Source organism: Haliotis asinina, chromosome 1 (assembly GCF_037392515.1).
Source record: "Haliotis asinina isolate JCU_RB_2024 chromosome 1, JCU_Hal_asi_v2, whole genome shotgun sequence".
Classification (NCBI taxonomy): Eukaryota; Metazoa; Mollusca; class Gastropoda; order Lepetellida; family Haliotidae; genus Haliotis; species Haliotis asinina.
In genome coordinates this window covers 23,751,324-23,773,890 of record NC_090280.1, presented here as the reverse complement: position 1 = coordinate 23,773,890, position 22,567 = coordinate 23,751,324, and the positions used below count along the sequence as shown (strand labels likewise).

At 39.5% G+C, this 22,567-nt stretch overlaps 2 protein-coding genes across 2 annotated transcripts; one reads left to right on the top strand and one right to left on the bottom strand.

The window, feature by feature from the left end:
* Positions 1–578: 578 nt before the first annotated feature.
* Positions 579–6,871, bottom strand: LOC137288993 (out at first protein-like). The gene is made up of 4 exons (XM_067820829.1): positions 6,564–6,871; positions 5,489–5,623; positions 4,559–4,736; positions 579–3,715 (listed from the first exon to the last, which is right to left on the bottom strand). The coding sequence occupies exons 1-4, from the start codon at positions 6,771–6,773 to the stop codon at positions 3,438–3,440; spliced, it is 801 nt and encodes a 266-aa protein (XP_067676930.1). The 5' UTR covers positions 6,774–6,871; the 3' UTR covers positions 579–3,437.
* Positions 6,872–8,449: 1,578 nt separating this feature from the next.
* Positions 8,450–22,567, top strand: LOC137277951 (nonsense-mediated mRNA decay factor SMG9-like). Its single transcript, XM_067809969.1, has 13 exons — positions 8,450–8,646; positions 9,385–9,468; positions 9,799–10,042; positions 10,791–10,885; positions 11,532–11,644; positions 12,714–12,825; positions 16,717–16,812; positions 17,166–17,251; positions 18,914–19,011; positions 19,499–19,606; positions 19,977–20,090; positions 20,246–20,378; positions 21,132–22,567. The coding sequence occupies exons 1-13, from the start codon at positions 8,578–8,580 to the stop codon at positions 21,208–21,210; spliced, it is 1,431 nt and encodes a 476-aa protein (XP_067666070.1). The 5' UTR covers positions 8,450–8,577; the 3' UTR covers positions 21,211–22,567.

Below are 22,567 nucleotides of genomic sequence, written 5' to 3'. Positions count from 1 at the left end.
TCAACCAGAACCATGCCTGATACTTGAACTGAAAATGTGTAATTAGGCAGAGTTTCCTCTTTTCTTTGGAGGTTATCACTTATTGAAGGTTGACTAGTTGTTCTTGTCTGGTGCTAAACTTTAGTATGTTGGATTACATCTGTTTATTTCAGTTATTAATGAATGCAAATGGGCATGATTCCATATGTATGGCAGTAGGTAGCATTGGGTTGTGAACATATGGCATTGTATTAAAACAATAAAGACATCGTAGCAGACAATGAAGACAATTTTCCATTGTAATCTGTGAATGATGGAGGTATACCAAAACCAGCACTCGAAATACCTGCCTGTTCGACCGCCCAAGACAGTTTATTTTTAACATGGACCGCCAGATTCTCAAATACACCTGTCCAATTTAGACCTGTATGTGAATATATTTTGTGGGCAGGTAAGTCTGGGTCAGGACTGGGAAGTTTTACATCTAACCAGCCTTTTGGTCTGGGTGAAATTTTTGGGAGTTTCATACCCTGCCAAAACTAACTGAAAAAAAAAAGACCTCACCTGTCTCAAATCTCAAATAACTCAACAACAACCACTAATAACAAAGTCTTTTATTTACACATAAGAAAGCATATATAAATATGAAACATATTATATAAAAGCATGAGTTATATATGACCAGCACTTATCATGCTTTAATATGGAATACACTTAATACAGCTTACACCACAGGATGTCACACTGTTACTATGACAATGTGTGCAAAAAGTTCATTCGGTGGATGTAACAATACTGTCACCATAGCAACAGGCATACAAATATGAAACATTCAAATAGTATTCAATTTTGATTTAGAAGAAAAAGACGGGACTGCTTTAGAAGATGACATTATCAGTAGTGAGTGAGTGAGTGAGAATGGTTTTATGATGACCCAAAAAGTATGTGATAACACATAACAACACGCCAACACCATAATGTCACTGTCAATACAGACAGGCTAGCCAGTCGTTATTTTAAAGCTATATTCTACAATGAGCTGTGACAACAGCAGGGAAAGAAAATTTCCCACAAGACCACAACCATGGAAAATAATGAGTGGTCATGCCTGTACTTCACTGGTCCTAAATAACATTCATAGATTTAACTTATCATTCAGTGATCCTGGTGAATTTTTACTATGCAGGAACCAGAGGACCAGCATAGATTTTACAAGCTGCAACAGTTACAACAGAACAATCTCCTTTGTGATCCTGATTTTACAAAGATAAACAAAAACTATAGAAAACGAGCAGAATGCCTCTGTATAGCATGGAACAGAATTTTATCACAATTTTTATTCTTTTTCACAGTTGAGTAATGACGATTTACAGCCCTTTTACCATATGCATCTGTTCCATATCTAATATTGGTTGTTCATTAACAAAAGAATTTTGAAAACCTGTGACAAAATCATTTCTTCTGAGAATTAAAAGTCGATGTCATGGAAATGGGAGGTCTAAATTTGTTCCTATATTGAGCCACAACCTACTGATGAAGATAATATTTAATGAAATTCATCATAAATGCAATAATTTGACGGCATGGAAAACAATTAAGAAGCAATTTCTGACTCAGTTTCCAAGCATTGTGTTGTGTCTCTGGTCACCATGTGTCCCAGTACTGACAACATCCCAGTCAGCCTGCTTGGCTGGGACGGTGGGGTAGCTTAGAGACTGTAGCCTTTGCTCGTCACACCAAAGATCTGAGTTTGAGTCCCCACATGGGTACAATGTAGGAAGCACATTTCTGGTGTCCCCTGCTCTGATATTGCTGGAATATTGCTACAGGTGACGTAAAACATGCTCGCACAGTGTTCTTGTGCCATGTAACATGCTGTAAGGTGCATAACTGTCACAACACATAAATTGACATTATGACTTTTCCTTGACATACAAACACGACACTAGATTGATTGAGTTAGTTTTATGTCGCTTTTAGCAGTATTTCAGCAATATCATGGTAGGGGCACTAGAAATGTATTTCACATACTCTGCCCATGAGGGGAACTAGACCTTGATCTTCAGCGTGACGAGCAAACGCTTTAACCACTAAGTTACCCCACTGCCAAAAAAACACTACATCACATGATTGTACACCATCCCAATGCAATAATGTACAAGTTGTAGACTGCTTTGGCTCATGGACTAACGTGCAATACAAGTGTCCTGTTATTAGTATTACTGTTGTAGCTGGGTAGGTACTTGGTGATGTATCACGTTGATGCAAGACAGGAAGCTCACCAACTGTCCCTGGATTGTTTTTGATTAATATTTTGACTTCAGAGTTATACCAGGACAATCATGATTGTAAACAGTAGTTGCACAAGGTCTTCCAGAATTGGTTGTAGGTAGTAGAACCGGTAGTAGGAGAGGATTCAGTTCCAGACACATTAATATTTCTCATATCAATACCTTGCTGGGCCAGCTTTGGATGACACTGGGTCAGCGAAGCAATATTTAACATACATAACTGAAGGCAAGGGGGGAGTGATAATGATTTTAGGGGGTGGGTTTGCCATCTATCTTGTTCTAGGGCTGTCGGTGGGGTGTGTGGGTAGAGCGGGGTTGGGGTGGAGAGGGTTATGCATCTAATTTTGACACGAACTGCAGGGGGGTGTCACTTACTTTAACCATAAATAAAGGGGGAAGATTTACATTGTACATGCTTCTCCAAATCATTATTAACCCCCCTCGCCATTGATTATGGATGGTCCCTTATCAGGAAAGAAAGGGTAATGAGTCATATGTCTAGTCAGAGGTCAGTAAAATTTTTGAAGCAAACAAACAGACCATTTCAAAAACATGCATGAAGTGCAGATTAATGCTAATAAGTTGTATTGGTAGTGACATGGCTTTATCACCAAGATGCATAACGGGTATGTCTTTTTAATCTATACGCTATACTGCTGATCTCAGGGATTTGTTCAGGATCATATACACACTTTACAAAAAGTTTTCTTTGTTCAGCAGTTCCCCTATTTCTGTTCATGAGTATGTAAGCATACCGTCTTTTGGCTGTTTTGGCAGTGTTTAATAGAGAGCTCTGGCAGATCTCTAGAACAACATATTTGGATATTAACACATTTACAATTTGACCACATGGATGCTTCAATTCTTGCTAGACAGCTTCAGCTCCTGCAGCATGGACTAATTTCAACAAATACTCTTTGGTAACACAAATTCAACAGAAACATCTATCTGACCAGTAATCCTAAAATTAAAAGTATAAACATCAATACAAAATCCTGCATTTGGAGATTAATTTCCAGCTACACAATTAACCACTGTATCGCATTACGTGTTATTCCATTTTGGCCACTTTGTGTCAATAATATTTCCTTTATGTTATATAACAGCACTTTCTTTCACACCAGATGTATAAAACAATCAAGATCCTTAGAATCATGGGGTTCACGTTCACGAATCATCCCACAGGCACCACAATCGTTGCCTGGCAACATGTTCGAAGACAAGACACCTGCGACAGGTCTTTATGCCACACCGGTAGCTGACCACTTTGCCAGTGGAGTCCTTGCCTCGGCAGTACTTGAGTCCACAAGGGTACCACCCCACACACATCTGGTAGTGACACAGACACGGTTTGCTCAGGTCATTGGTATCATGACATCGTGCATACTTAGATGGGTATGTCTTCTTCATGGCTGACATTAGTGTATTATAGTCTTTATTCAATGCTGAAACAATGGAAGAAAACATAATGTCAAAACATACATTTGTTTGCAAAAATGCTGGCATCTCCTTCCCTTTTCATTTACAATATGAACGTACAGGAATTTTGAATTCATTTTGTCGCACTATCAATGTTCATTGCCCACCCTTCCTGAAACATCAAAGAAGACTAAGAGAGAAAAAGGCTCACATGGAAAATTCTTACCTCAATTACCCATGGGGAAACCAGCCTAGTTTATTCCACCAAACAACAATATGTTTGCATTGAGATGAAACCCAGTACACATTGTACCTACATCTAGATATGGTAATAGGTGTGTCTATATCCATATATGGAGGGGGGTGTATCTACATCTAGATATGGTAGTGGGTGTATCCATATCCATATAAGGAGCTGGGTGGATCTACATCTAGACATGGTACCTTAGGACTGGCTATTACCATAGCTCATAGAGATGGATAATCCTCAAGTATATACCGATTGCTTGATAAATATTGGAGAAGCAACTTGAGCAAAAATGCCCAAAAAATCTGAATGAAATCAACATTTTTCACATCAACGGTGAGTGGGGACATAATCAGGCTTGGATTACAAGCAAAACACTGTCCTAAACATAATTTAGAAGCATCACATGAATACATACATAAACTAAGTTTATGTATTGTGTTCGGGTAAATCAACACTTTATACTCACCACAATAGTTCATTCAATAGATTATTGTTGACACAATTTTTCATATCAATAATCATTTATATAGTTTTCTCATCAACAGTTTTTCCTGATTATCGACCATTAACAGCCAACCAACTTATTATTCCATCCATATATGATGGTGGGTGTACCTACATCTTGATATGGTGGTGAGATCTCCCTCTTTGAAGAATGTTGTTTCCCTTGCCTCCTGGCAGATGTTAAACACATGTGGACTGATCATGTGACTTTTGGTCAGGTCGGTCAGCAGGTCATAGACCATCAGGTCAGGGCCCTTTTCCTCCTCAGGGCTCCTAATAGCTGTTGGGTTTTTCTGGAAAAAAAATATCCCAGAAGCTATCATTGAGGAAACAGAAAAGACAAGCGTTAAACCAATATAGGATTCAATTCTGAATGAAGTGCCTTTGATTTTGAGGGGCATATTAGGAATGAACTGTTTTAGTGTTCAAGTGCAATCTATAAAATCCAGAGGTATCTTAACACTGAATTCAGTGTGATAAAGGCTTTTCATATACCTACAAAGCAATAACATTAGTAGTTAAGATACCAGGTTATAACTGCAATAACATCAATTGTGAAAACTATGTTTCCACCTATTTGAGAATTTTTGCTGTACAAAATATCGTATTAAGACTGGTTGTTGCACTCGACAATATTCCAGCTACATGGTGGTGCTCTGCATATAATCAAGTCTGGAACAGACAATCCAGTGATCAACAGCATGAAAATCGATCTACACAATAGCAATATGATGATGTCTCAACCAAGATGGCAAAGTTTGACCACACAATATCTTTAGTCACCTCCTATGACAAGCACGGATTGCTGAAGATCAATTCTAACCCAGATGTATTCAGACTGTGTCTGACAGAGTGGTAGTGAACAATGTAGTTGACAGTTCTAAAAGTTTTTCACCAATGGTTACACGACAATGTAACACTGGACCCTTATGGATTGTTATACGAAATCCATGCCTTGTGCAGGATGTGGGGGCTCTCAGTACCCTGATGCCCCACAGCCCAAGTAGAACATTGGTATTCGCATGATTTACGAGAGCTTCACTACCTGTCTGAGTTTTGACATGGCATCTGATGAGATGAAGTCATTCTTGCTAAACCTGCTGATGAAACACAGGACTTGAAGCTGATTCTGACCCCGTTCTTCTTCTCCAGCTACATATGCCCGGAAAATTTGAACTTCCTGAAAATATATGAGCAATAAAACATTTCTTGATATTCAATACAACCATCACACACACAAGGACACATGCACACACACAGTCAAAGATAGTCTTCTTACATTGCTCCCAAACAGGGAATTGATCTTGGGACATCAACCTAATGCTTGAACAAAAATGTTTTTACTTACTGCAGTGGAGAGAAACTCAGGAAGACATGATATATAAAGGAATGTACGCACATAGTCTTGAATGAACATGAATTACAGGAGAGATTAATCAGTCAATAATAGGATAATAGGAGATCATCAATAATAGGATGAAGAACACATACAAATGTCTCTTTTGGGGATTTTCCATTTCTTGAATTTGTTTTTGATTATTGACATATTTTATCTATTACTTATATTATTTAGGTTCGGCCTATAGCAAGTGTCATGCACTTTACTGGGCACACATATTCTGATTTGAATTAGCATTCTAGATCAAAGTCATGCACGGTAAACTGGAAATAAAACTTGGCTAATGGGTTAATCTAACTACACAACACCATAACACTGGGCCATGGGCACTACCACTTTTCATCCGCATGTGATTGTTTACCTTTAAGCACATGGAGACTTACAATTTTGTCAGCAAAACACAAAACTTGAAAGAAGTTGTACAAAGTGTGCTTTAAATTAACCATCTTCACAGTTTGAGGTCCTCGTGAAGCGTTTCACCACAAAAGGGTGCCCAACTCTAATGACCGTAAATAGGCTCTTACGCAGCGCTGGAGGTAACCTACCCTACTCTGACCATGCTAACGTAACCAACTTAAACTTGAACTTCGGATCAGAGGGCCACACGAAACGACAACCCAAAACTCGGCATCAGCCAATATATACATGATATAATAAACAAATAATCTAGTCCTATAGTTAGATCCATCCGTAAAAGAATTCTCGCCGAAAACAATGTTACCGATTTAAAGTCAATAAACTGGGTGATCAATGTTCCGTCTGTATTCTGATACTCGAGTGTAACAGTGTCTTCCGTTGTGTTGGCCTGTATCGACTCCACCAGCACGTCGCCACCTTTGTTCTTGACGTTTACAACCAACTGACAACTGACCAGGCTTGCGCACAGCAGCAACACAGATGACAAAAATGCTGGTATTCTAAACTTATCCATTCTTCGGAAAGAAATCTGTAGAAGTATCAAACTTCAGTTCATTTCAGCACTTGTCACTGGCCACCATTACTCATAACCTCGTCACCTTTAAAAGTGCTATACTGCTCATGGCTGACTGATGGTAATTTGTCAATATTCTTCGAAGTTGTGATAACTTAAAATACTTTAGGCTTGGTATTTAGGCTTTATACACATGATATTAACAATATACAGTAATTATACCCAAGGAAATATATTCCGTTTTGTACTAGAGGCTATACGTGCATTTCAAAAACTAGGAATTGCGGAAACGAAAAACGACTGCCAGGCCATTTAGGTCACTTCATAGAGTGAGTGAGTTTAGTTTTACACAGCACCCAGCAATATTTAAGCTATATGGCGTCTGTCTGTAAATTATCGAGTCTGGGCCAGACAATCTATTGGTCAACAGCATGAGCATCCATCTGCGCAACTGGGAACCGATGACATAATAGTATATCAAACTAAGTCTGGGAGCCTGACCACCTGACCATCCCGGTAGTCGCCTCTTACGACAAGCATAGTCGCCTTTTATGGCAAGCATAGGTTGCTGAAGGCCTAATCTATCCCGGACCTTCACGGGTCATCTCACTAGAATAGAAAATATCCAACATTACTTAACCGTTAACGACGACCAAAATGGATACCCACACAACGTTTCAGGATGAGACCGTGTGGGTATGGCACCTATATTTCCATCCTTTAAATAGTTTAGTGATTTGCAGTATGACTGAAACATTGCCTTTGGAAGGCCAAATCTTCACATACTAAAATATCCTTGGACGTTTTGGATAAAATTTTCAGAATTTTACCATCTCTAGTGTCGAGGGATATTCGGTTATCAGATATGCGTCGTTTTTCAGCGGCTATCCCACTTGAGACAACGTGAGATAAAACTGACTGACAACAATGCTGTAACATAAACAGTTTCCACTTCAGATATGATGACAACATTGAGTATAAATGGCTGTCTGGCCGTCTGAAAGGGATAAACGCTGACTTTCATTTTAATAATTCGATTTCGGTTTAACACTAGCTTTCATATATCACAACATACGCATAGATACGTCCCAAAGATGACACTCTCCCCTTGTCAGCTTTAGGCATGTGATCATCTGTATGACAGGCTATAGCTAATGTGAATGGCGAATGTAGCCTCCTGGAACATGTTAAATATTTACCACCAATGCTCAACATTCCCGCTGACTCTGTCGTATGTAACGCGTGCGGTCAGGACTGCATGGATGAGTGCTTGTTTATTTGTTGTTTTACGCCGCAATCAGCAGCATTCCCACTATATGGCGGTGGCCTTTGAATAATCGAGTTTCGACCAGATAATCCAGTGATCAACGGCATGGCCATCGATCTACGCAACCTGGCTACGATGAAACGTGTCAATCACGTCAGCGACCCTGACCAGCCTTTTACTACGAGCACTGGTTCCTGAAGGTCAATTCCAATCGATTGTTTTCGGTTTCACGGATGAGAGGATGGAGGAGGCATAAAGACAGGGATACATACGAACCAGGATAACTCGACTCCAACTCCTCCCCCACCCACCCACCCACCATATCCTTCTGTTCCAAACCTATACAGTTAATCCATAAAATCATAATAGCACTGTTCTGTATGAAAACGTGTTAGGATCACTTGTTTCGTTTTAGTATTTGGTCATACTTTTTGTTGTAACTACTTTCGGTGTTGCAGACGAAAGTGATATCAAGAATTGGAGCACGTTAATATCAAAGCTCCGGAGGGTTATTATTAATCTTGACAACTGACTTCGATGTCGGACCCTTTAGATCGAGACAGAGGAGGTAGACGCCGCCGAAGACGAGACAGACCAGGAAGAAAAGTATGGCATTTGCCGTATGTCCTATTTTCGATCAGCAGTGACACACAGCTGCTGTCTCTTGTGTTCATCAACTTTTTCTGATATTAGTTATCTATAAAATCATGTGGCCGAATTACATCAATTACTGTGTTTTCTAATGCCAATAATGTATGAGGGTGTCAGGGAATTGCTTTTAGAACCTGAGTCGTATTTGCATGTAGAATTTCAGACCAATATAAAAAATAGCTCTTATTCAAATGGTTAAAAAAAAGAAAACAAATCAACAAGGAAACGTAAATGTTTTGAGGGCATGAAATGACAGTCTTGCCAAAGAATTCCCTTTTTTTGCCTTTATGCTTGTACGGCATACAGTGTATGTCACCTGCTGTCAATTCTTGGTCCTCAGTGAAAGATGGCCTCATTTTTTAGCAGTCACCATATCCACAATTAGCGTCTGTTAACAAATAAAGTGAGGTTAAACTTTATAACTGAGAGGAATGATATGTGCATATGACTGAAATTATACAAATGGTATAACTGGCTTATAAAACAAATTATGAAATTTTGAAAAGTAGAAACAGACAAACAGACATTTCTAGCTTGTCAAGCCTTCAATTTAACGACTTATTTATGTCATAATTACTTATTTTTGTGATCCTTGTGGTCCAATGTGATGTTAACAATAACTTGAAGAGGTAATTATAATTCATAGACTGCTTTATTGTACCTTGTTGTATGTCAGTATGTTGTTTTATTTAGGAGCGAGAGCGTGAACCTGACCAGTCTCCAACTCCCAACAAACCACCTATCATCCTTGGTCTTGCAAAGCCAGCAGTTGAGCAGGTACACTGACAAACAATGTTTGTCTCAGTACTTTGAGCAATATGTTTGTATCAAAGTATCAGTATTAACTTTAAGTGCCATGTGCCTTTTGAATTTACTTGTCTTATTTGAAGGAGGATTTCACATTGTGCTCCCATCTTGTGGGGTAATGGCAAATGATTTTTTTTCTAGTTAGATCAAAGAATAGCAAAAACAAATATCCACATATCTAATTGCCATCATACACAAACAGGCATGGATGAATTAAATCACAACAACCTTGTTGTTAGAAGCAAAGTTGACAAACTATTATTTTTAAGTATTTGAACTGCATGTACTTGTGTATTGCAGGCTTCAGGAGGGGGTGGAGGAACAACAGCAGCCATGCAGACAACCAATCTTTCCCAAGGAGGTTTAGTCAACAAGGCACTAGAGAAACAGATTGTTGTGCTACGATCTCGAGATGAAAACAGGCCTGCACCTACTACCACTGCTGCCAACCAGGCAACCACCACCAATCAAGGGGAGACAACTGTGGGACCAGCAGCATATCACATTCAGCGGCATTCCTCTGTTGGACATTTAGCCTTTGAAAGTGAGTTTTTCTTATTTAAGCAGCATTCTGAATTTCACAGCACTGTCTGCACATTATGAGTTTGACTAGTGTACATTCCATCACCTGTGACTGCATTCAACTGATTTGCAGTGTTGTTAGGACCAAATCAGCGCTTGACATTGAGTTTTCCCTGTGTATGTTGCATTCAGGTGCACTGTCATCATAGGATAGGACATTTAGGATAACACAAGGTATGGTGTACTCAGCATATACTGTGTATAACTGTGTGTGGGTATCCATGTTAGACTGCAACATAATGTATATCAGTCTAGAATCATGAAGATCCAGGATAGAATTTGTCATCTTCAACCCATGTTTGTTGTAAGAGGCTCAGATGGTCAGGTACATAGATGCTCATGCTGTTGACCACTGGGTTGTCTGACTGCAACCATATAGCTGGAATATTGCTGAGTGCTGATTTTATGCAACAAACCAGACTAGTAGAAACACATGCATGCAAGCGTGCATATGCACAACTTTGAGACAATACTGAACCCATTTCATCTCACTGAGGAGCACATTATAGTAGTGTATAATATATAGCCCATCCCACCATCCTTGACAGTCTATTTTTGTGAAGGGTGGTCATTTAAATAAGTAAGGCCCTCCTTTGGTTAGGGGAAATAATTGAAAAAATACACTTAACCTGGTTTAAACTTTTTAGCAATCATGTTCTTTCTCGTTGTCGAAAGAATAAATTTTCGGTTCACTACTGTGTATGTTACAGACAGCTCTCAGAACCGCCTAGCTCCGCCCCCTGAGATGAAGCACTGTGTAAAGGTGGTGGATGATTCGTTCCGCTGGTGCGATGCAGGAATAGAGGTACATAGAGGTGACATTGATGATGGAGCTCTGGTGTTCTTTTGGCAGATAGAGGGTCACAGTCCGCAGATCTGGGCCTCTTTCCTCAAAGCGATCATAGTGCCACGACTGTCGCCAATTTTTGAGAAAGTATGGGAGTTATGATCGTTGTAGCCCTATGATCACTTTGTGGAAAGGGACCCTGGGATTTAAACACTTTTGTAACATATATTATATTTTTCAGTAATGTACAAATTCTAGTACTTTTTGGTTTAAGATTGTATCAAGGATTGGAACATACACTCTCAGAGTCAGGCATCTAATCACCAGCACACATAGTGAGCTATCTGACCCACTCAGCCACCGCAGCTGCCACAGAGTTGAAAGTCGGACAACTGGTAGTCAAGATCACATACTTTTGACTCTGAGAGTTTGGGTTCGAATATTGGATAGGACTTAACCCCCAAAGTAATAGAATCTTTATTTTACTCAGAAAGCGTAAAATAACATATGATTCATTTGACCACTTCTTGAAAGGCATTGTGTAATGAAAAAGTACACTTGTGGGATTTGCTTTTTGATGTTTTGACTGCTGATGCTCCTGTATCATTCCATGTTGGTGTTTGACAATGCGTGTGCTCCTCTATCTTACTTATATTTATGGCAGATGCTGCTGGATCAGACTGACTTCCTTGTAGTGGGAGTCCTTGGCCCACAGGGCAGTGGCAAGTCAACCATCCTCTCTCTCTTGGCAGGCACCTCCCCTCAAGACTCATACAGGTAACCCATCCAGTGTCATCATACTAGGTATAAAAGAGGTGACTTTGTACAGGTATGTGATTGTCATCATGATAATCATGAAAGAAGTGTTCTTGTACAGATTTCCAATTGTCATCATGATTATTATAGCAGCAGTATCCTTGTACAGGTATCTGATTGTCATCATGATATTTTTAGTAGAAGTGTATTTGTATAGGTATCCAATCGTCACCATGATAGTTATAGTAGAAGTGTCATTGTGCATGTACTACCCACGATGGTCCAGGCTATAATATGCTTGTCATAAGAGGCGATGTACGGGATCAAGTCGTAAGGCTCACTGACTTGGTTGGCACATGTCATCGGTTCCCAATTGTGCAGATCGATGCTCATGCTGTTGATAACTGGATTGTCTGGTCCGGACTCACTTATTTACAGACCACCACTGCCATATGGCTGGAATGTTGCTGAGTGAGGCGTAAAACTCAACTCACTCTCTCACTTGTGCGGGTATCCAATTGTCATCATGATAATTATAGTAGAATTGTCCTTGTACAAGTATGCAGTTGTCTTCATGATAATTATAGTTAAAGTGTCCTTGTACAGGTGTCTGATTGTCATCATAAGAATCATAGTAGCTGTGTCCTACAGGTGTTTGATTGTCATCGTTATAATCATAGTAGAATTGTCCCAGTACAGGTATCTGATTGTCTACAGTATAATTATAGCAGAAGTGTCCTTGTACAGGTGTCTGAGTCTTGTGTAGATGTGACCCGTGAAGGTCCCGGGGTAGAATAGGCCTTCAGCAAGCCATGCTTGCCATAAAAGGTGACTATGCTTGTCGTAAGAGGCGACTAACGGGATCGGGTGGTCATCCTAGCTGACTTGGTTGACACATGTCATCGGTTCCCCATTGCGTAGATCGATGCTCATGTTGTTGATCACTGGATTGTCTGGTCCAGACTCGGATTATTTACAGACCGTCGCCATATAGCTGGAATATTGCTAAGTGTGACGTAAAACTAAACTCACTCACTCACTCACTCACTTGTGTAGATGTCTGAGAGTATTCGTTTTTCTTTACTTGCAGGAGCTATGTGTTCCAGCCTCAGACAAAAGAAGTGAAGGAGAACGGGGCACATCAGACCAATGGCATTGACATGTATGTGACGCCAGAGCGCATCATCTTCCTTGATACACAGGTACTACCCTATTGTGGTTGATATTTGGTTTATCTCTGAGTGCATTTTCATCTGTTATTGTTTTCTTTGTACTTTAACCCCCTGGATGCCACAGGGACATATATGTCCTTCCTCTACATACCTCACTTGGAAGTCCAATAAAATTCTAAATATACCACGCATATATAAATACTTCACAGTTATGAATTCTGCGGAAAATTCCCAGTTTCTTGATACCATCCACTATTATCTCAGACCAAGCTAAAGTGCTTAAAATCGCCTTTCAAAATAGGCTTCATCGGTAATGTCACCATTTTTCAAACTGTACAAAATCTAGATTCACAGCGTTATTTGCAGTATGTTTTGAAATGTGAAAATCGGGTAATTACTGGGAGTAATGAATTTCCAAAATAGCATATTAAAGATCACTGATATCAAGTTTTCATGTAACCAGGAATGATAATTCTGAAACGTCACCGATGTACACAGAATCGGTTGGGATGTTTTCGAAAATACACTTACACGAACGCCGAAGTGCGCTTTCCGCCATATTGGATAGTGTTTACAAAATCACGTTTCGAGAAGGCCGGTATTGAGAAGCCCATGACATCATGTATACTTCATAGTTAGCTGCGACAAATGCATCATTGAACTCCCCAAGCATCTTAGAATCAAATTACAAATGGTCTTTGTCACCAATACCAACTGTCTAGACAAAACGAAACGAAATATACTTTGTATGAAAACGAACGCTGTGCTCGAAAGACAGCGCTTGACTGAAATGTAAACAAAGAAAAATTCCAATTTTACACTGCCCAGCATTTTTGGAAATTTCCCAACATCCAGCCGTCTAATCATTGCTTACAATGGCTCAATACGCTTAGTATATTCAGGGGAAGAGTATTGTGGCAAAAAATAGCAAATTGAAAATAGATACAGTGAAATAATTTGGTAATTCATAAGAAACTGTCAAACTTTTAGTGCAGTGTGACGCCATGACTGACGCAAAATCACACAGAACGACAACGGTCCTTATCGGCATTTCTGGCTCCTTCCGTCATTTACAATGTAAACAATAAGAACATATAACAATACTCAGATAGTCAGAATAATTCTGATTACTTACATCTCACATTTATATACAAAAGATCCCTGAATCAAGCAAAAAGTCGTCGCAAAATCCTGTGTACCCTTCTCAGCGAAGCCGCCATTTTGAAAAAAATCGGTCATAGGTAGTGTCAACATTGTTGCACATATTAGGCAATTTCTTTGAGGGGAAGGTTGGTTGAACAAGAGTAAACACAATGCCCATACCAGTCCGATTGCACTTTTAGTATTGTGATGTATATTTTGCGCATCGTTCAGATATTTTTTCATGAAATTGATTTCAGTATCAACATATATCCATGTTCAACACCATATCATGTGTGGATATAAGGTATCTGTTTTTATTCTTTGAAAGCTTTTGATTGTTTCAATAATATTTACATGGGAAATTGACTCAGTAAGTGTATTATACCACATTTTAAGCCTCTACACAATTGTTGGAAGATCACACGTAGCCATTACTGCAACATGTGCTTTTGTTCCCGTCATGTGCAATATTCAATACTTTGGCACAAATATTGCAGTTTCATATGAACAGGTTAATAAACAACGATTTAATTCCAACTTATAAGTAAAACGGATAATATTAATGAAAATGATTTGTACATTTTATCGAATGTAGGAGCACACATACTACTATTTAAAGGAATTGTCTTGTTCATTGTATTGGTTTGTGTCGTTTTTATAGACAAAACTATTATGAATATTAATTGACCAGGTGCGAGTTTGTCAAAACGTTTCATGATTCATTATCATTGTTTTTCGATAATAAAGTCAATTCAAATGCGATTAAATTATATCTGATGGCAGAATGTCTAACTCAAACAATATTTATACGGAAATTGTTAAAAATATATAAATCAGGTCGAGTCTTAATTTGGACAAGCCTTACGTTTTCTAATACTTCTTTACTGAAAAAGCGATCTCTTTGTACCTTTCATTGCATACTTATGAAGGGAACTGATTTCATAATCATGAGAAGAAAAGTCTTTTTCCTAAATGAATACTCACTGAATATTCAGGTGTTGTGAAATTTTTATTTACGCTAAATTGATGCTAGGCAGGTGTGCGTGTTGCTCACAATAAGATATGTAGTAAAACCGTGTAATTGTTGATATATTCAGGACACTATTTCAGTGATAAAACCATTCATTTTATATTTTGGCTAAAAAGTGTTGAATTCTGACACAGAAGCCGAGACCTTTTACACATTGAGTGGAAATTAGGTTAGATATATACTAATCAGCAACCAGAGTAGTCTTTTTCCGAGGTCACAAAATGCACAAAACATGACGTGACGTCAACTAAAATGTTGCATTATTTTCAGTTATTTCATTACGTTTGAAAATGCGGCTGTTACTCAGTTAATAGTAATGGAAAATTAACAAGAATACATCTACACAAATAGGAGAATATGGGAATCTAAAAACTAAAATATGTATCGGATAGGGACATCCAAATCGCTATTACCTGCTTTCTGATGTAGCACACTTGCATCTTTTCTTACAAATTGTGAAACTACCAAAAGGTATCCTCTCACATTGGGGAACTTTGTATTGGAATAGTTTGGTTCACAGTGAACAAAACATCACGAAAATAGACTGTCCATATCCACAGCAAATTCTCTCCATGTGATCGGAGTTACATTGACCTAATGTAAACCATAGCTGAGTTATGCCGCCTTATCTTTATCCGTGCATGACCTCTCTGTCGACGTTTGACGTCATAGTAGAAAATCGATTTTTGACATTTATTGCGGGTCATTTTTGATTTTGTGAGTATGAGGTAATGCATTAGCACATACATCCATTTCATATACACTTATGTCGTTCAGATATCAAGCTGTATTTTTTCCGCTCACACTTTCCGTAAAGATGCCAAATTAAAAAAATGGTAGCAGAGTGCTTTTATTGGTGCACGATAAAAAACTGAGAAATTTACTGTTTTTGAACACACACAAAAGTTTTGGACAACTTTTAGCAGTGTCTATTTCTCAAACCCATGAGGTAGCCGCAATTATATTTATACCAACGGATAGGAAATTAAATATTCTACATGTCTGTGCAATTTCATAGCCGTACGCAGATCCAGGACCACGCGAGCGCAAATCTCGCACAACGCTCACTTTTCAAACCTTACGAAAATGTGCACCTGAAAAAAAACTCGGCATCCAGGGGTGTTAAACGAACATCTGAGGACAACTTGTTCCCATGATCCATTTCAACCACAGTCTTGCTTACCAGATTAGTAAAATGACATGTGTTTTCTTTCCATATTAGTTTCGAAATGTTAGGATGGGGTATTCAGGTTGACAGCTATCTGTTAGACACCTGTTTCCATTAAAGTTAGCACAAATACCTTGTCACACTTGGATACCCCAGTAGTTAAGCATTCACTTGTCAATCATCATTACATTGTTTGAAACCGATTTCTGATGTCCCCTTCCATGATGCTGCTGAAATATTAGTAAAGTGGCGTAAAATTCACTTTTTCTCAATCAGTCACACTTTCCCACTGACATTCTCATTCACTGTGTGTCACTCCTGTTCAATCACACTTTTACACTCGCAGAGGGACTCATTCAGTGGCAAGTCATAAGCTCATATCTCTAGTCCCTCCTTCAAACTCTTGCTCACTGGTGCAGCTAATTGTGAATGACCCTGTCGTGATATTGCTTGAATATTTCTCATATTACAGGGATGGTTCTGCCTTGCCATAAAACAACACTCACACTGTTAGTTTTGACAATATTCACTCACATTTTTTCTAATAGCTGATATGAATTATTTTGTGTGTCATCACCAGCCAGTTCTCAGTGCTTCCATCCTGGACCAGATGATACACCAGGACAAAAAGTACCCCTCAGAGTACACTTCAGTAGAGAACTGTATAGAGATGCAGGTGTGTATCTGACAGAGTACATCTCCATGGAGTAATCCAGCTGAGCTTCAGCAACCCATGCTTGTCGTAAGCATCGACTAACATGATCGGGTTGTCAGGCTTGCTGACCTGGTTGACACATGTCTCCATATCCCAATTGCGTTGATCAGTGCTAATACTGTTGATTACTGGATTGTTTGGTTCAGATTCAATTACTTACAGACTGATGCCGTATGCCTGGAATATTGCTGAGTGCGGCGTAATACTAAACAAACTCACTTTTGCAAGCACCTCGTTTTATCACTATTTGTCAGTAATCCATTCATGAAACTAAAGTCACACACTCAACAATGATGGTACTGTGTGTGTTGCAGTCCCTGCAGATGGCAGCCTTCCTGATGACAGTGTGTAATGTGATCCTGGTGGTCCAAGACTGGTTCACTGATGTCAGCTTTCTTAGGTCAGTCAGGGTGTTCCTCTGTGTGTCCTTATTAGTGTCCAAAGTTTGATATGTCTTTCTGTCTTTCTGTGTGTTTGTGTCAGTATGTGATTTTGTCAGTATTCTGTCAGTGTATGGTTGTGTCAGTTTTGTGTTAGCATATATGTGTGCCAGTTTTGTGTCAGTGTATCGGTATGTCAGTTTGCGTTAGTGTATGGATGTGTCAGTGTCTTGGTGTGCCAGTTTTGTGTCAGTGTATGTGTGTGTCATTGTGTCAGTATGTAAGTTTTGTGTCAGCATGTGGGTGTGTCAGTTTTATATCAGTTTAATGGTGTTTCAGCTTTGTGTCAGTGTATTTGTGTGTGATTGTGTCAGCTTTGTGTCAGCGAATGAGTGTGTCTGTTTTGTGTCAGTGTATTGATGTGTAAGTTTTCTGTCAGCATGTGGGTGTGTCAGTTTTATATCAGTTTAATGGTGTTTCAGCTTTGTGTCAGTGTATTTGTGTGTGATTGTGTCAGCTTTGTGTCAGCGAATGAGTGTGTCTGTTTTGTGTCAGTGTATTGATGTGTAAGTTTTGTGTCAATGTATTGGTGTGCCAGTTTTGTGTCATTGTGTCAATGTGTCACTTGTATCAGTATGGGTGTGTCAGTTTTATGTCTGCATATGAGTGTGCCAGTTATGTGTCAGCATATGGATGTGTCAGTGTGTGGGTTTATCAATGTGTCAGTTTATGTCAGTGTATAGGTGTGTCAGTTTTGTGTCACTGTATGGGTGTGTCAGTTTTATGTCAGTGTGACAGTGTATGGGTGTGTCAGTATGTCAGTTTTGTCTCAGTGTATGGGTGTGTCAGTTTTATGTCAGTGTGACAGTGTGACAGTGTATGGGTGTGCTAATGTGTCAGTTTTGTCTCAGTGTATGGGTGTGTCAGTGTGTCAGTTTGTGTGTAAGTTAGTCAGTGTCTGCATTTTCAGTGTACAATATAAGTTATCACATCGTGTCTTGGGAAATACAGGGTTTTATCAGTCCCGAGTAAGGTTGTATTACAAGGTTGAATACAACTTTACGAGGGGCTGATAAAACCCCGTATTTCCTGAGACACGATATGATAACGCATTTATCTAGCTGAATGTTTTCACTAAAACAAAACAAAACAACACGCATCGAATCAACTTGCTGCCATGTTGACACCAGCTGATCGTTTGACCTCAGTGCACCGCATGTTCCTAAAGGCTTGTCGATGCACGCTTTTCTCACTTGACATCGTCACTGAGGTGTAGCGAGGTGATATGACTTTCGTAGCGGGAGTACACAACTTTTGTACTCCCGCTCGCGGATCGTGATGGATGTACATGGTATTTTATCAGAGTCACATGGACCAATCATTCCTACATAAAGCTAGATAATGTGTGATAGCCATGTCTTGTATCCCCTGGTATTTATCCAGTAAGTGTAATGTGTGCCAGTGTGTATTTATGTATGTGTTAGTGTTTCATCCTTCTCATGTCAGTTAGTATGATCTGTGTCTGCCTGTCATTCATCTGGAATTGTGATGACCTCGGCTAAAACAATATTCTTGTTCTGATGACAGGTGTGTTTTTGTTTACTTGAATAACTATGCATCCTTCTTTTTTACTGATGTGATGGATTTGGTTCTGTTTGAACTGTATCTCTGCTTCATTTCAGGTTCCTGAAGAATGCTGAGATGCTGAAACCAGCCACTCCATCTGGACATGAGGGCTCCTCACATCCTGAAGATGCACCTGACTACTTCCCCCATGTTGGTGAGTCTACAGTTATCAGGGCATCTACAGTATGCATATAGGTTGTTAATGGAACTTAAAAATATCTTCATTGTATAATATGAATTAACACCAGCATTTTCATTTCTCAGACACGTGAAGATCCAGTTTAGGATTGATCTTAAGTAACCCATGCTTGTTGTACGAGGCAACTAAAGGGATCGGGTGGTCAGGTTCACTGATTTGGTTGACACATTGCAGTTTCCCAATGGCTTAGTTTGATGCACATGTTGGTGATCACTGGATAGTCAGGTCCAGACTTGATTATTTAAAGACTGCCACCATATATCTGGAATATTGCTGAGTGCTGTGTAAACCTAAACTCGCACACTCAGGACAGGATTTCTGAAAGTAGGTTTGAATCCAAAATGTATATGATCATGCTTTGTTACCACCATTCATTTACTCACACAGCCACCCACCAGTTCACTTGTACACCTTCTCACTGCCTTGTATGTTACTGTTGCAGTGTTTGTACAGAACCGAGCAAACCGCGACGACTACGGCCTGGAGACTTACAAGATGATGACACAAACACTGAGCAGCACGTTTGACATGACTAAGCTCAAGTGTACAGGTAGAAGATATATCTCATATTATCACTGTATTGACAACTCCATTCTCAGTTTGTTATGGATCATATCATAGTAGCCTGTTTACTTTTCATACCCTGTGAGAGCCTATCATTATTGAATATCTATGCTTCATGCCATATATTTATAACACTGAACTATTTTTTGGTGTGGTTTGAGAGCCTAAGGGCAAAGTGTCAGCTTGTCACACTGAAGGCTCCTGTTCTCTTCCCCACATGGGTACAACATGTGAAAGCCATTTCTGGTATCCCCTGCCATGATGTTACTTTAATATTGCTAAAAGCGGCACGATACTATACTCACTCAAGTCTTTATTTATTTGATGGTCCACAATATTGACTGTTAACTCTGCAGGCACTGTCAACATGGTACGAGGAAATGTCATCCCCGGACTTACCTCCAAGACAGTCAAATCCGATATGAATGTCTTCTGCATCCCCCAGATGGAGTATTACAAGCTAGAGCCAGGTTGGTATCATTTATCTTACCTAGAAATGAAACATTGAACCAGGTGACTGTCGTAACTCTTCGTCAAACTGAAGCCAGGAGTGTTGAAATTTTCACTTCCACAAGTTGCAGCACGAGGAGTATCATAACTTTTACAGTTTACTGTATATTTTCAGAACCTATTCTCACCCTGCTACCAGAATACCGAGGCTTCCCAACATTCATCTTGCTGGTTCGATCGCTGCGGAACCAGATCTACTCCCTGCCACGCCACCTCCTTACACACACTACATTGTCTGAGAAAAACTGGTGAGCAGGGTATTGTTGTCAGTAGCCTCAGTCTGTGGGCATTGTTCTCTCATGGCAAAATCTGCAGGATATTGTTATTCACTGGAACTATTTAGAGGACATTGTTATCTGTTTGAGCATTGTTCTCTCTGGACATAGCAGGACATTGTTCTTTGTGGACATTGTTTGTGGGACATTATTCTGTATGGACATAGTAGGACATTGTCCTCTGTGGACATAGTAGGACTTTTTTCTCTGTGGACATAGTTGTTAGGGCATTGTTATCTGTGCACTCAGTTCATCAGACATTGTTTTCCTTTGGACATAGTAGGACTTTGTTCTCTATAGACCTAGTCAGCAGTTCATTGTTCACCATGGGCACATTCCTTGTGACATTCTTCACCAGGGGCACATTCAATAAGGTAACCATCCTCCTAAAGTTGTATGAGAGCAATAAAAATTGCCTGTTCAGTGAGTTTGATCTTCATAAACATTGTGCCCTGATCTTGTAGGATGTCTTGGCTGAAAGGCTAGCTTCAGTGATGCCTTCACATACTTCCATGAAAGTTCACTCCAACATGAGTTTTTAGGTTTTTGCAAAGAAGAAAAAGAGATTAAGGTTATGTTTTTGCTAACTTTTGAAATCCTGATTGCTTGACCAAGATCTATAGTGTAGACAACTATTTGCCTCAAGCTCCTCAGAGCAGTTGTTTCAGTATAGAAAAACATGAATGCATGTATTATTGTTCTTGATTTGCAACCTGTTGTCTCCAGGTTTCACTATGCAGCGCGGATGTGGGACACTGTCAGGAAGTCCCAGCTGCTGTCTGAGTATAACAGACTCCTGCCCTGAAACATCCCCGGCAAACAGGGCAAAATCTTGCCAGACGCCAGATGTTCATCCATACAACCTGAAGTTCCAGACAGCAGATGTACATCTGACACTTATGAGACAGCAGACATGTATGTGCAGTTTCTCAGCAAACAGAAGACATCTACCTTGAAGCTTCAGACAAAAGATGTATGTTTGAAAAACGATGAACAGCACGTGTGTAACTGAAATCCCAGACAGCAGATGTACATTTGAAGTTGCCAGTATAGTAGACATCTATTCAGAAGCTTAAGGCACAAGATATAGTGTGATACTTGCTGGACAGGAGACAGCAGAGCAGCAGACGTATGCCTCACAACAGATGTGCATCTACAACTTATCAGACAACAGACAGATGTCTGAAACTTGCCAGAAAGAAGACAGTTGTTAGTTGTCTCTGAAACCCCAGACAGCAGACGTATGTTTGAGACAGGGTGGTGGATAATGTGCAGTACGCTGGTGGTTGACTCTGGTGGTCGGGATTTGGGAAAGTTTTATTAGAGGAAGGTGTCATGACTTAAGGACAAGGAAACTGTTAGCATAACTTACATAGCTGTGATTGAATCTGAAAAGTTATACAGTTTATATTAAAAACTGAGGCTAAAAACGATTCCCAGGATAAGTGATTTTGTATTACTTTAATCAAAGTGCTTGAAATATGTTATTTGCAGATTTGAACCCAATGGCGATATACATGGCCACTGACTTGGTCACTTGTATAGTTTGACATACAGATGTACCTCCTGTCATGATATACAGATGTACCTACTGTCATGCCATACAGATGTACCTACTGTCATGTCATACAGATGCACCTCTTGTCATGCCATACAGATGTACCTACTGTCATGCCATACAGATGCACCTACTGTCATGACATACAAATGTACCTCCTCTCATGACATACAGTAAACACATACAGCTGTACCTACTGTGATGACATACAGGTGTACCCACCTACTGCCTAAAATTTTATATCCCTTATATGCATGTGCAGCGCATGACACAGCCAGTGAGAGTCATGTTGGTCACTCATGTGGAAACTGTTGACCAAGTGTATGAGACCTGTGTGACCCGTGTTGGTCACTCCTGTGCAACATGTGACACTCGCAATTCGGAGGGAACAAAATATTGATCAGAGGAGGAACGATGTTAACCTAAAATTTGAGGTTGTAACAGATCGATCGATTGAAATTACATGATCAAGCATTTTTAGATATGATCAATCAGACCCATTTAAGATATATATGTATACTGGATCTTTGTTTCGACATGTTGCGACAAGGTCTTGTCATTAAAAGGTTTGTGTAAATTCACATTAAACAAATGCGACACAGCT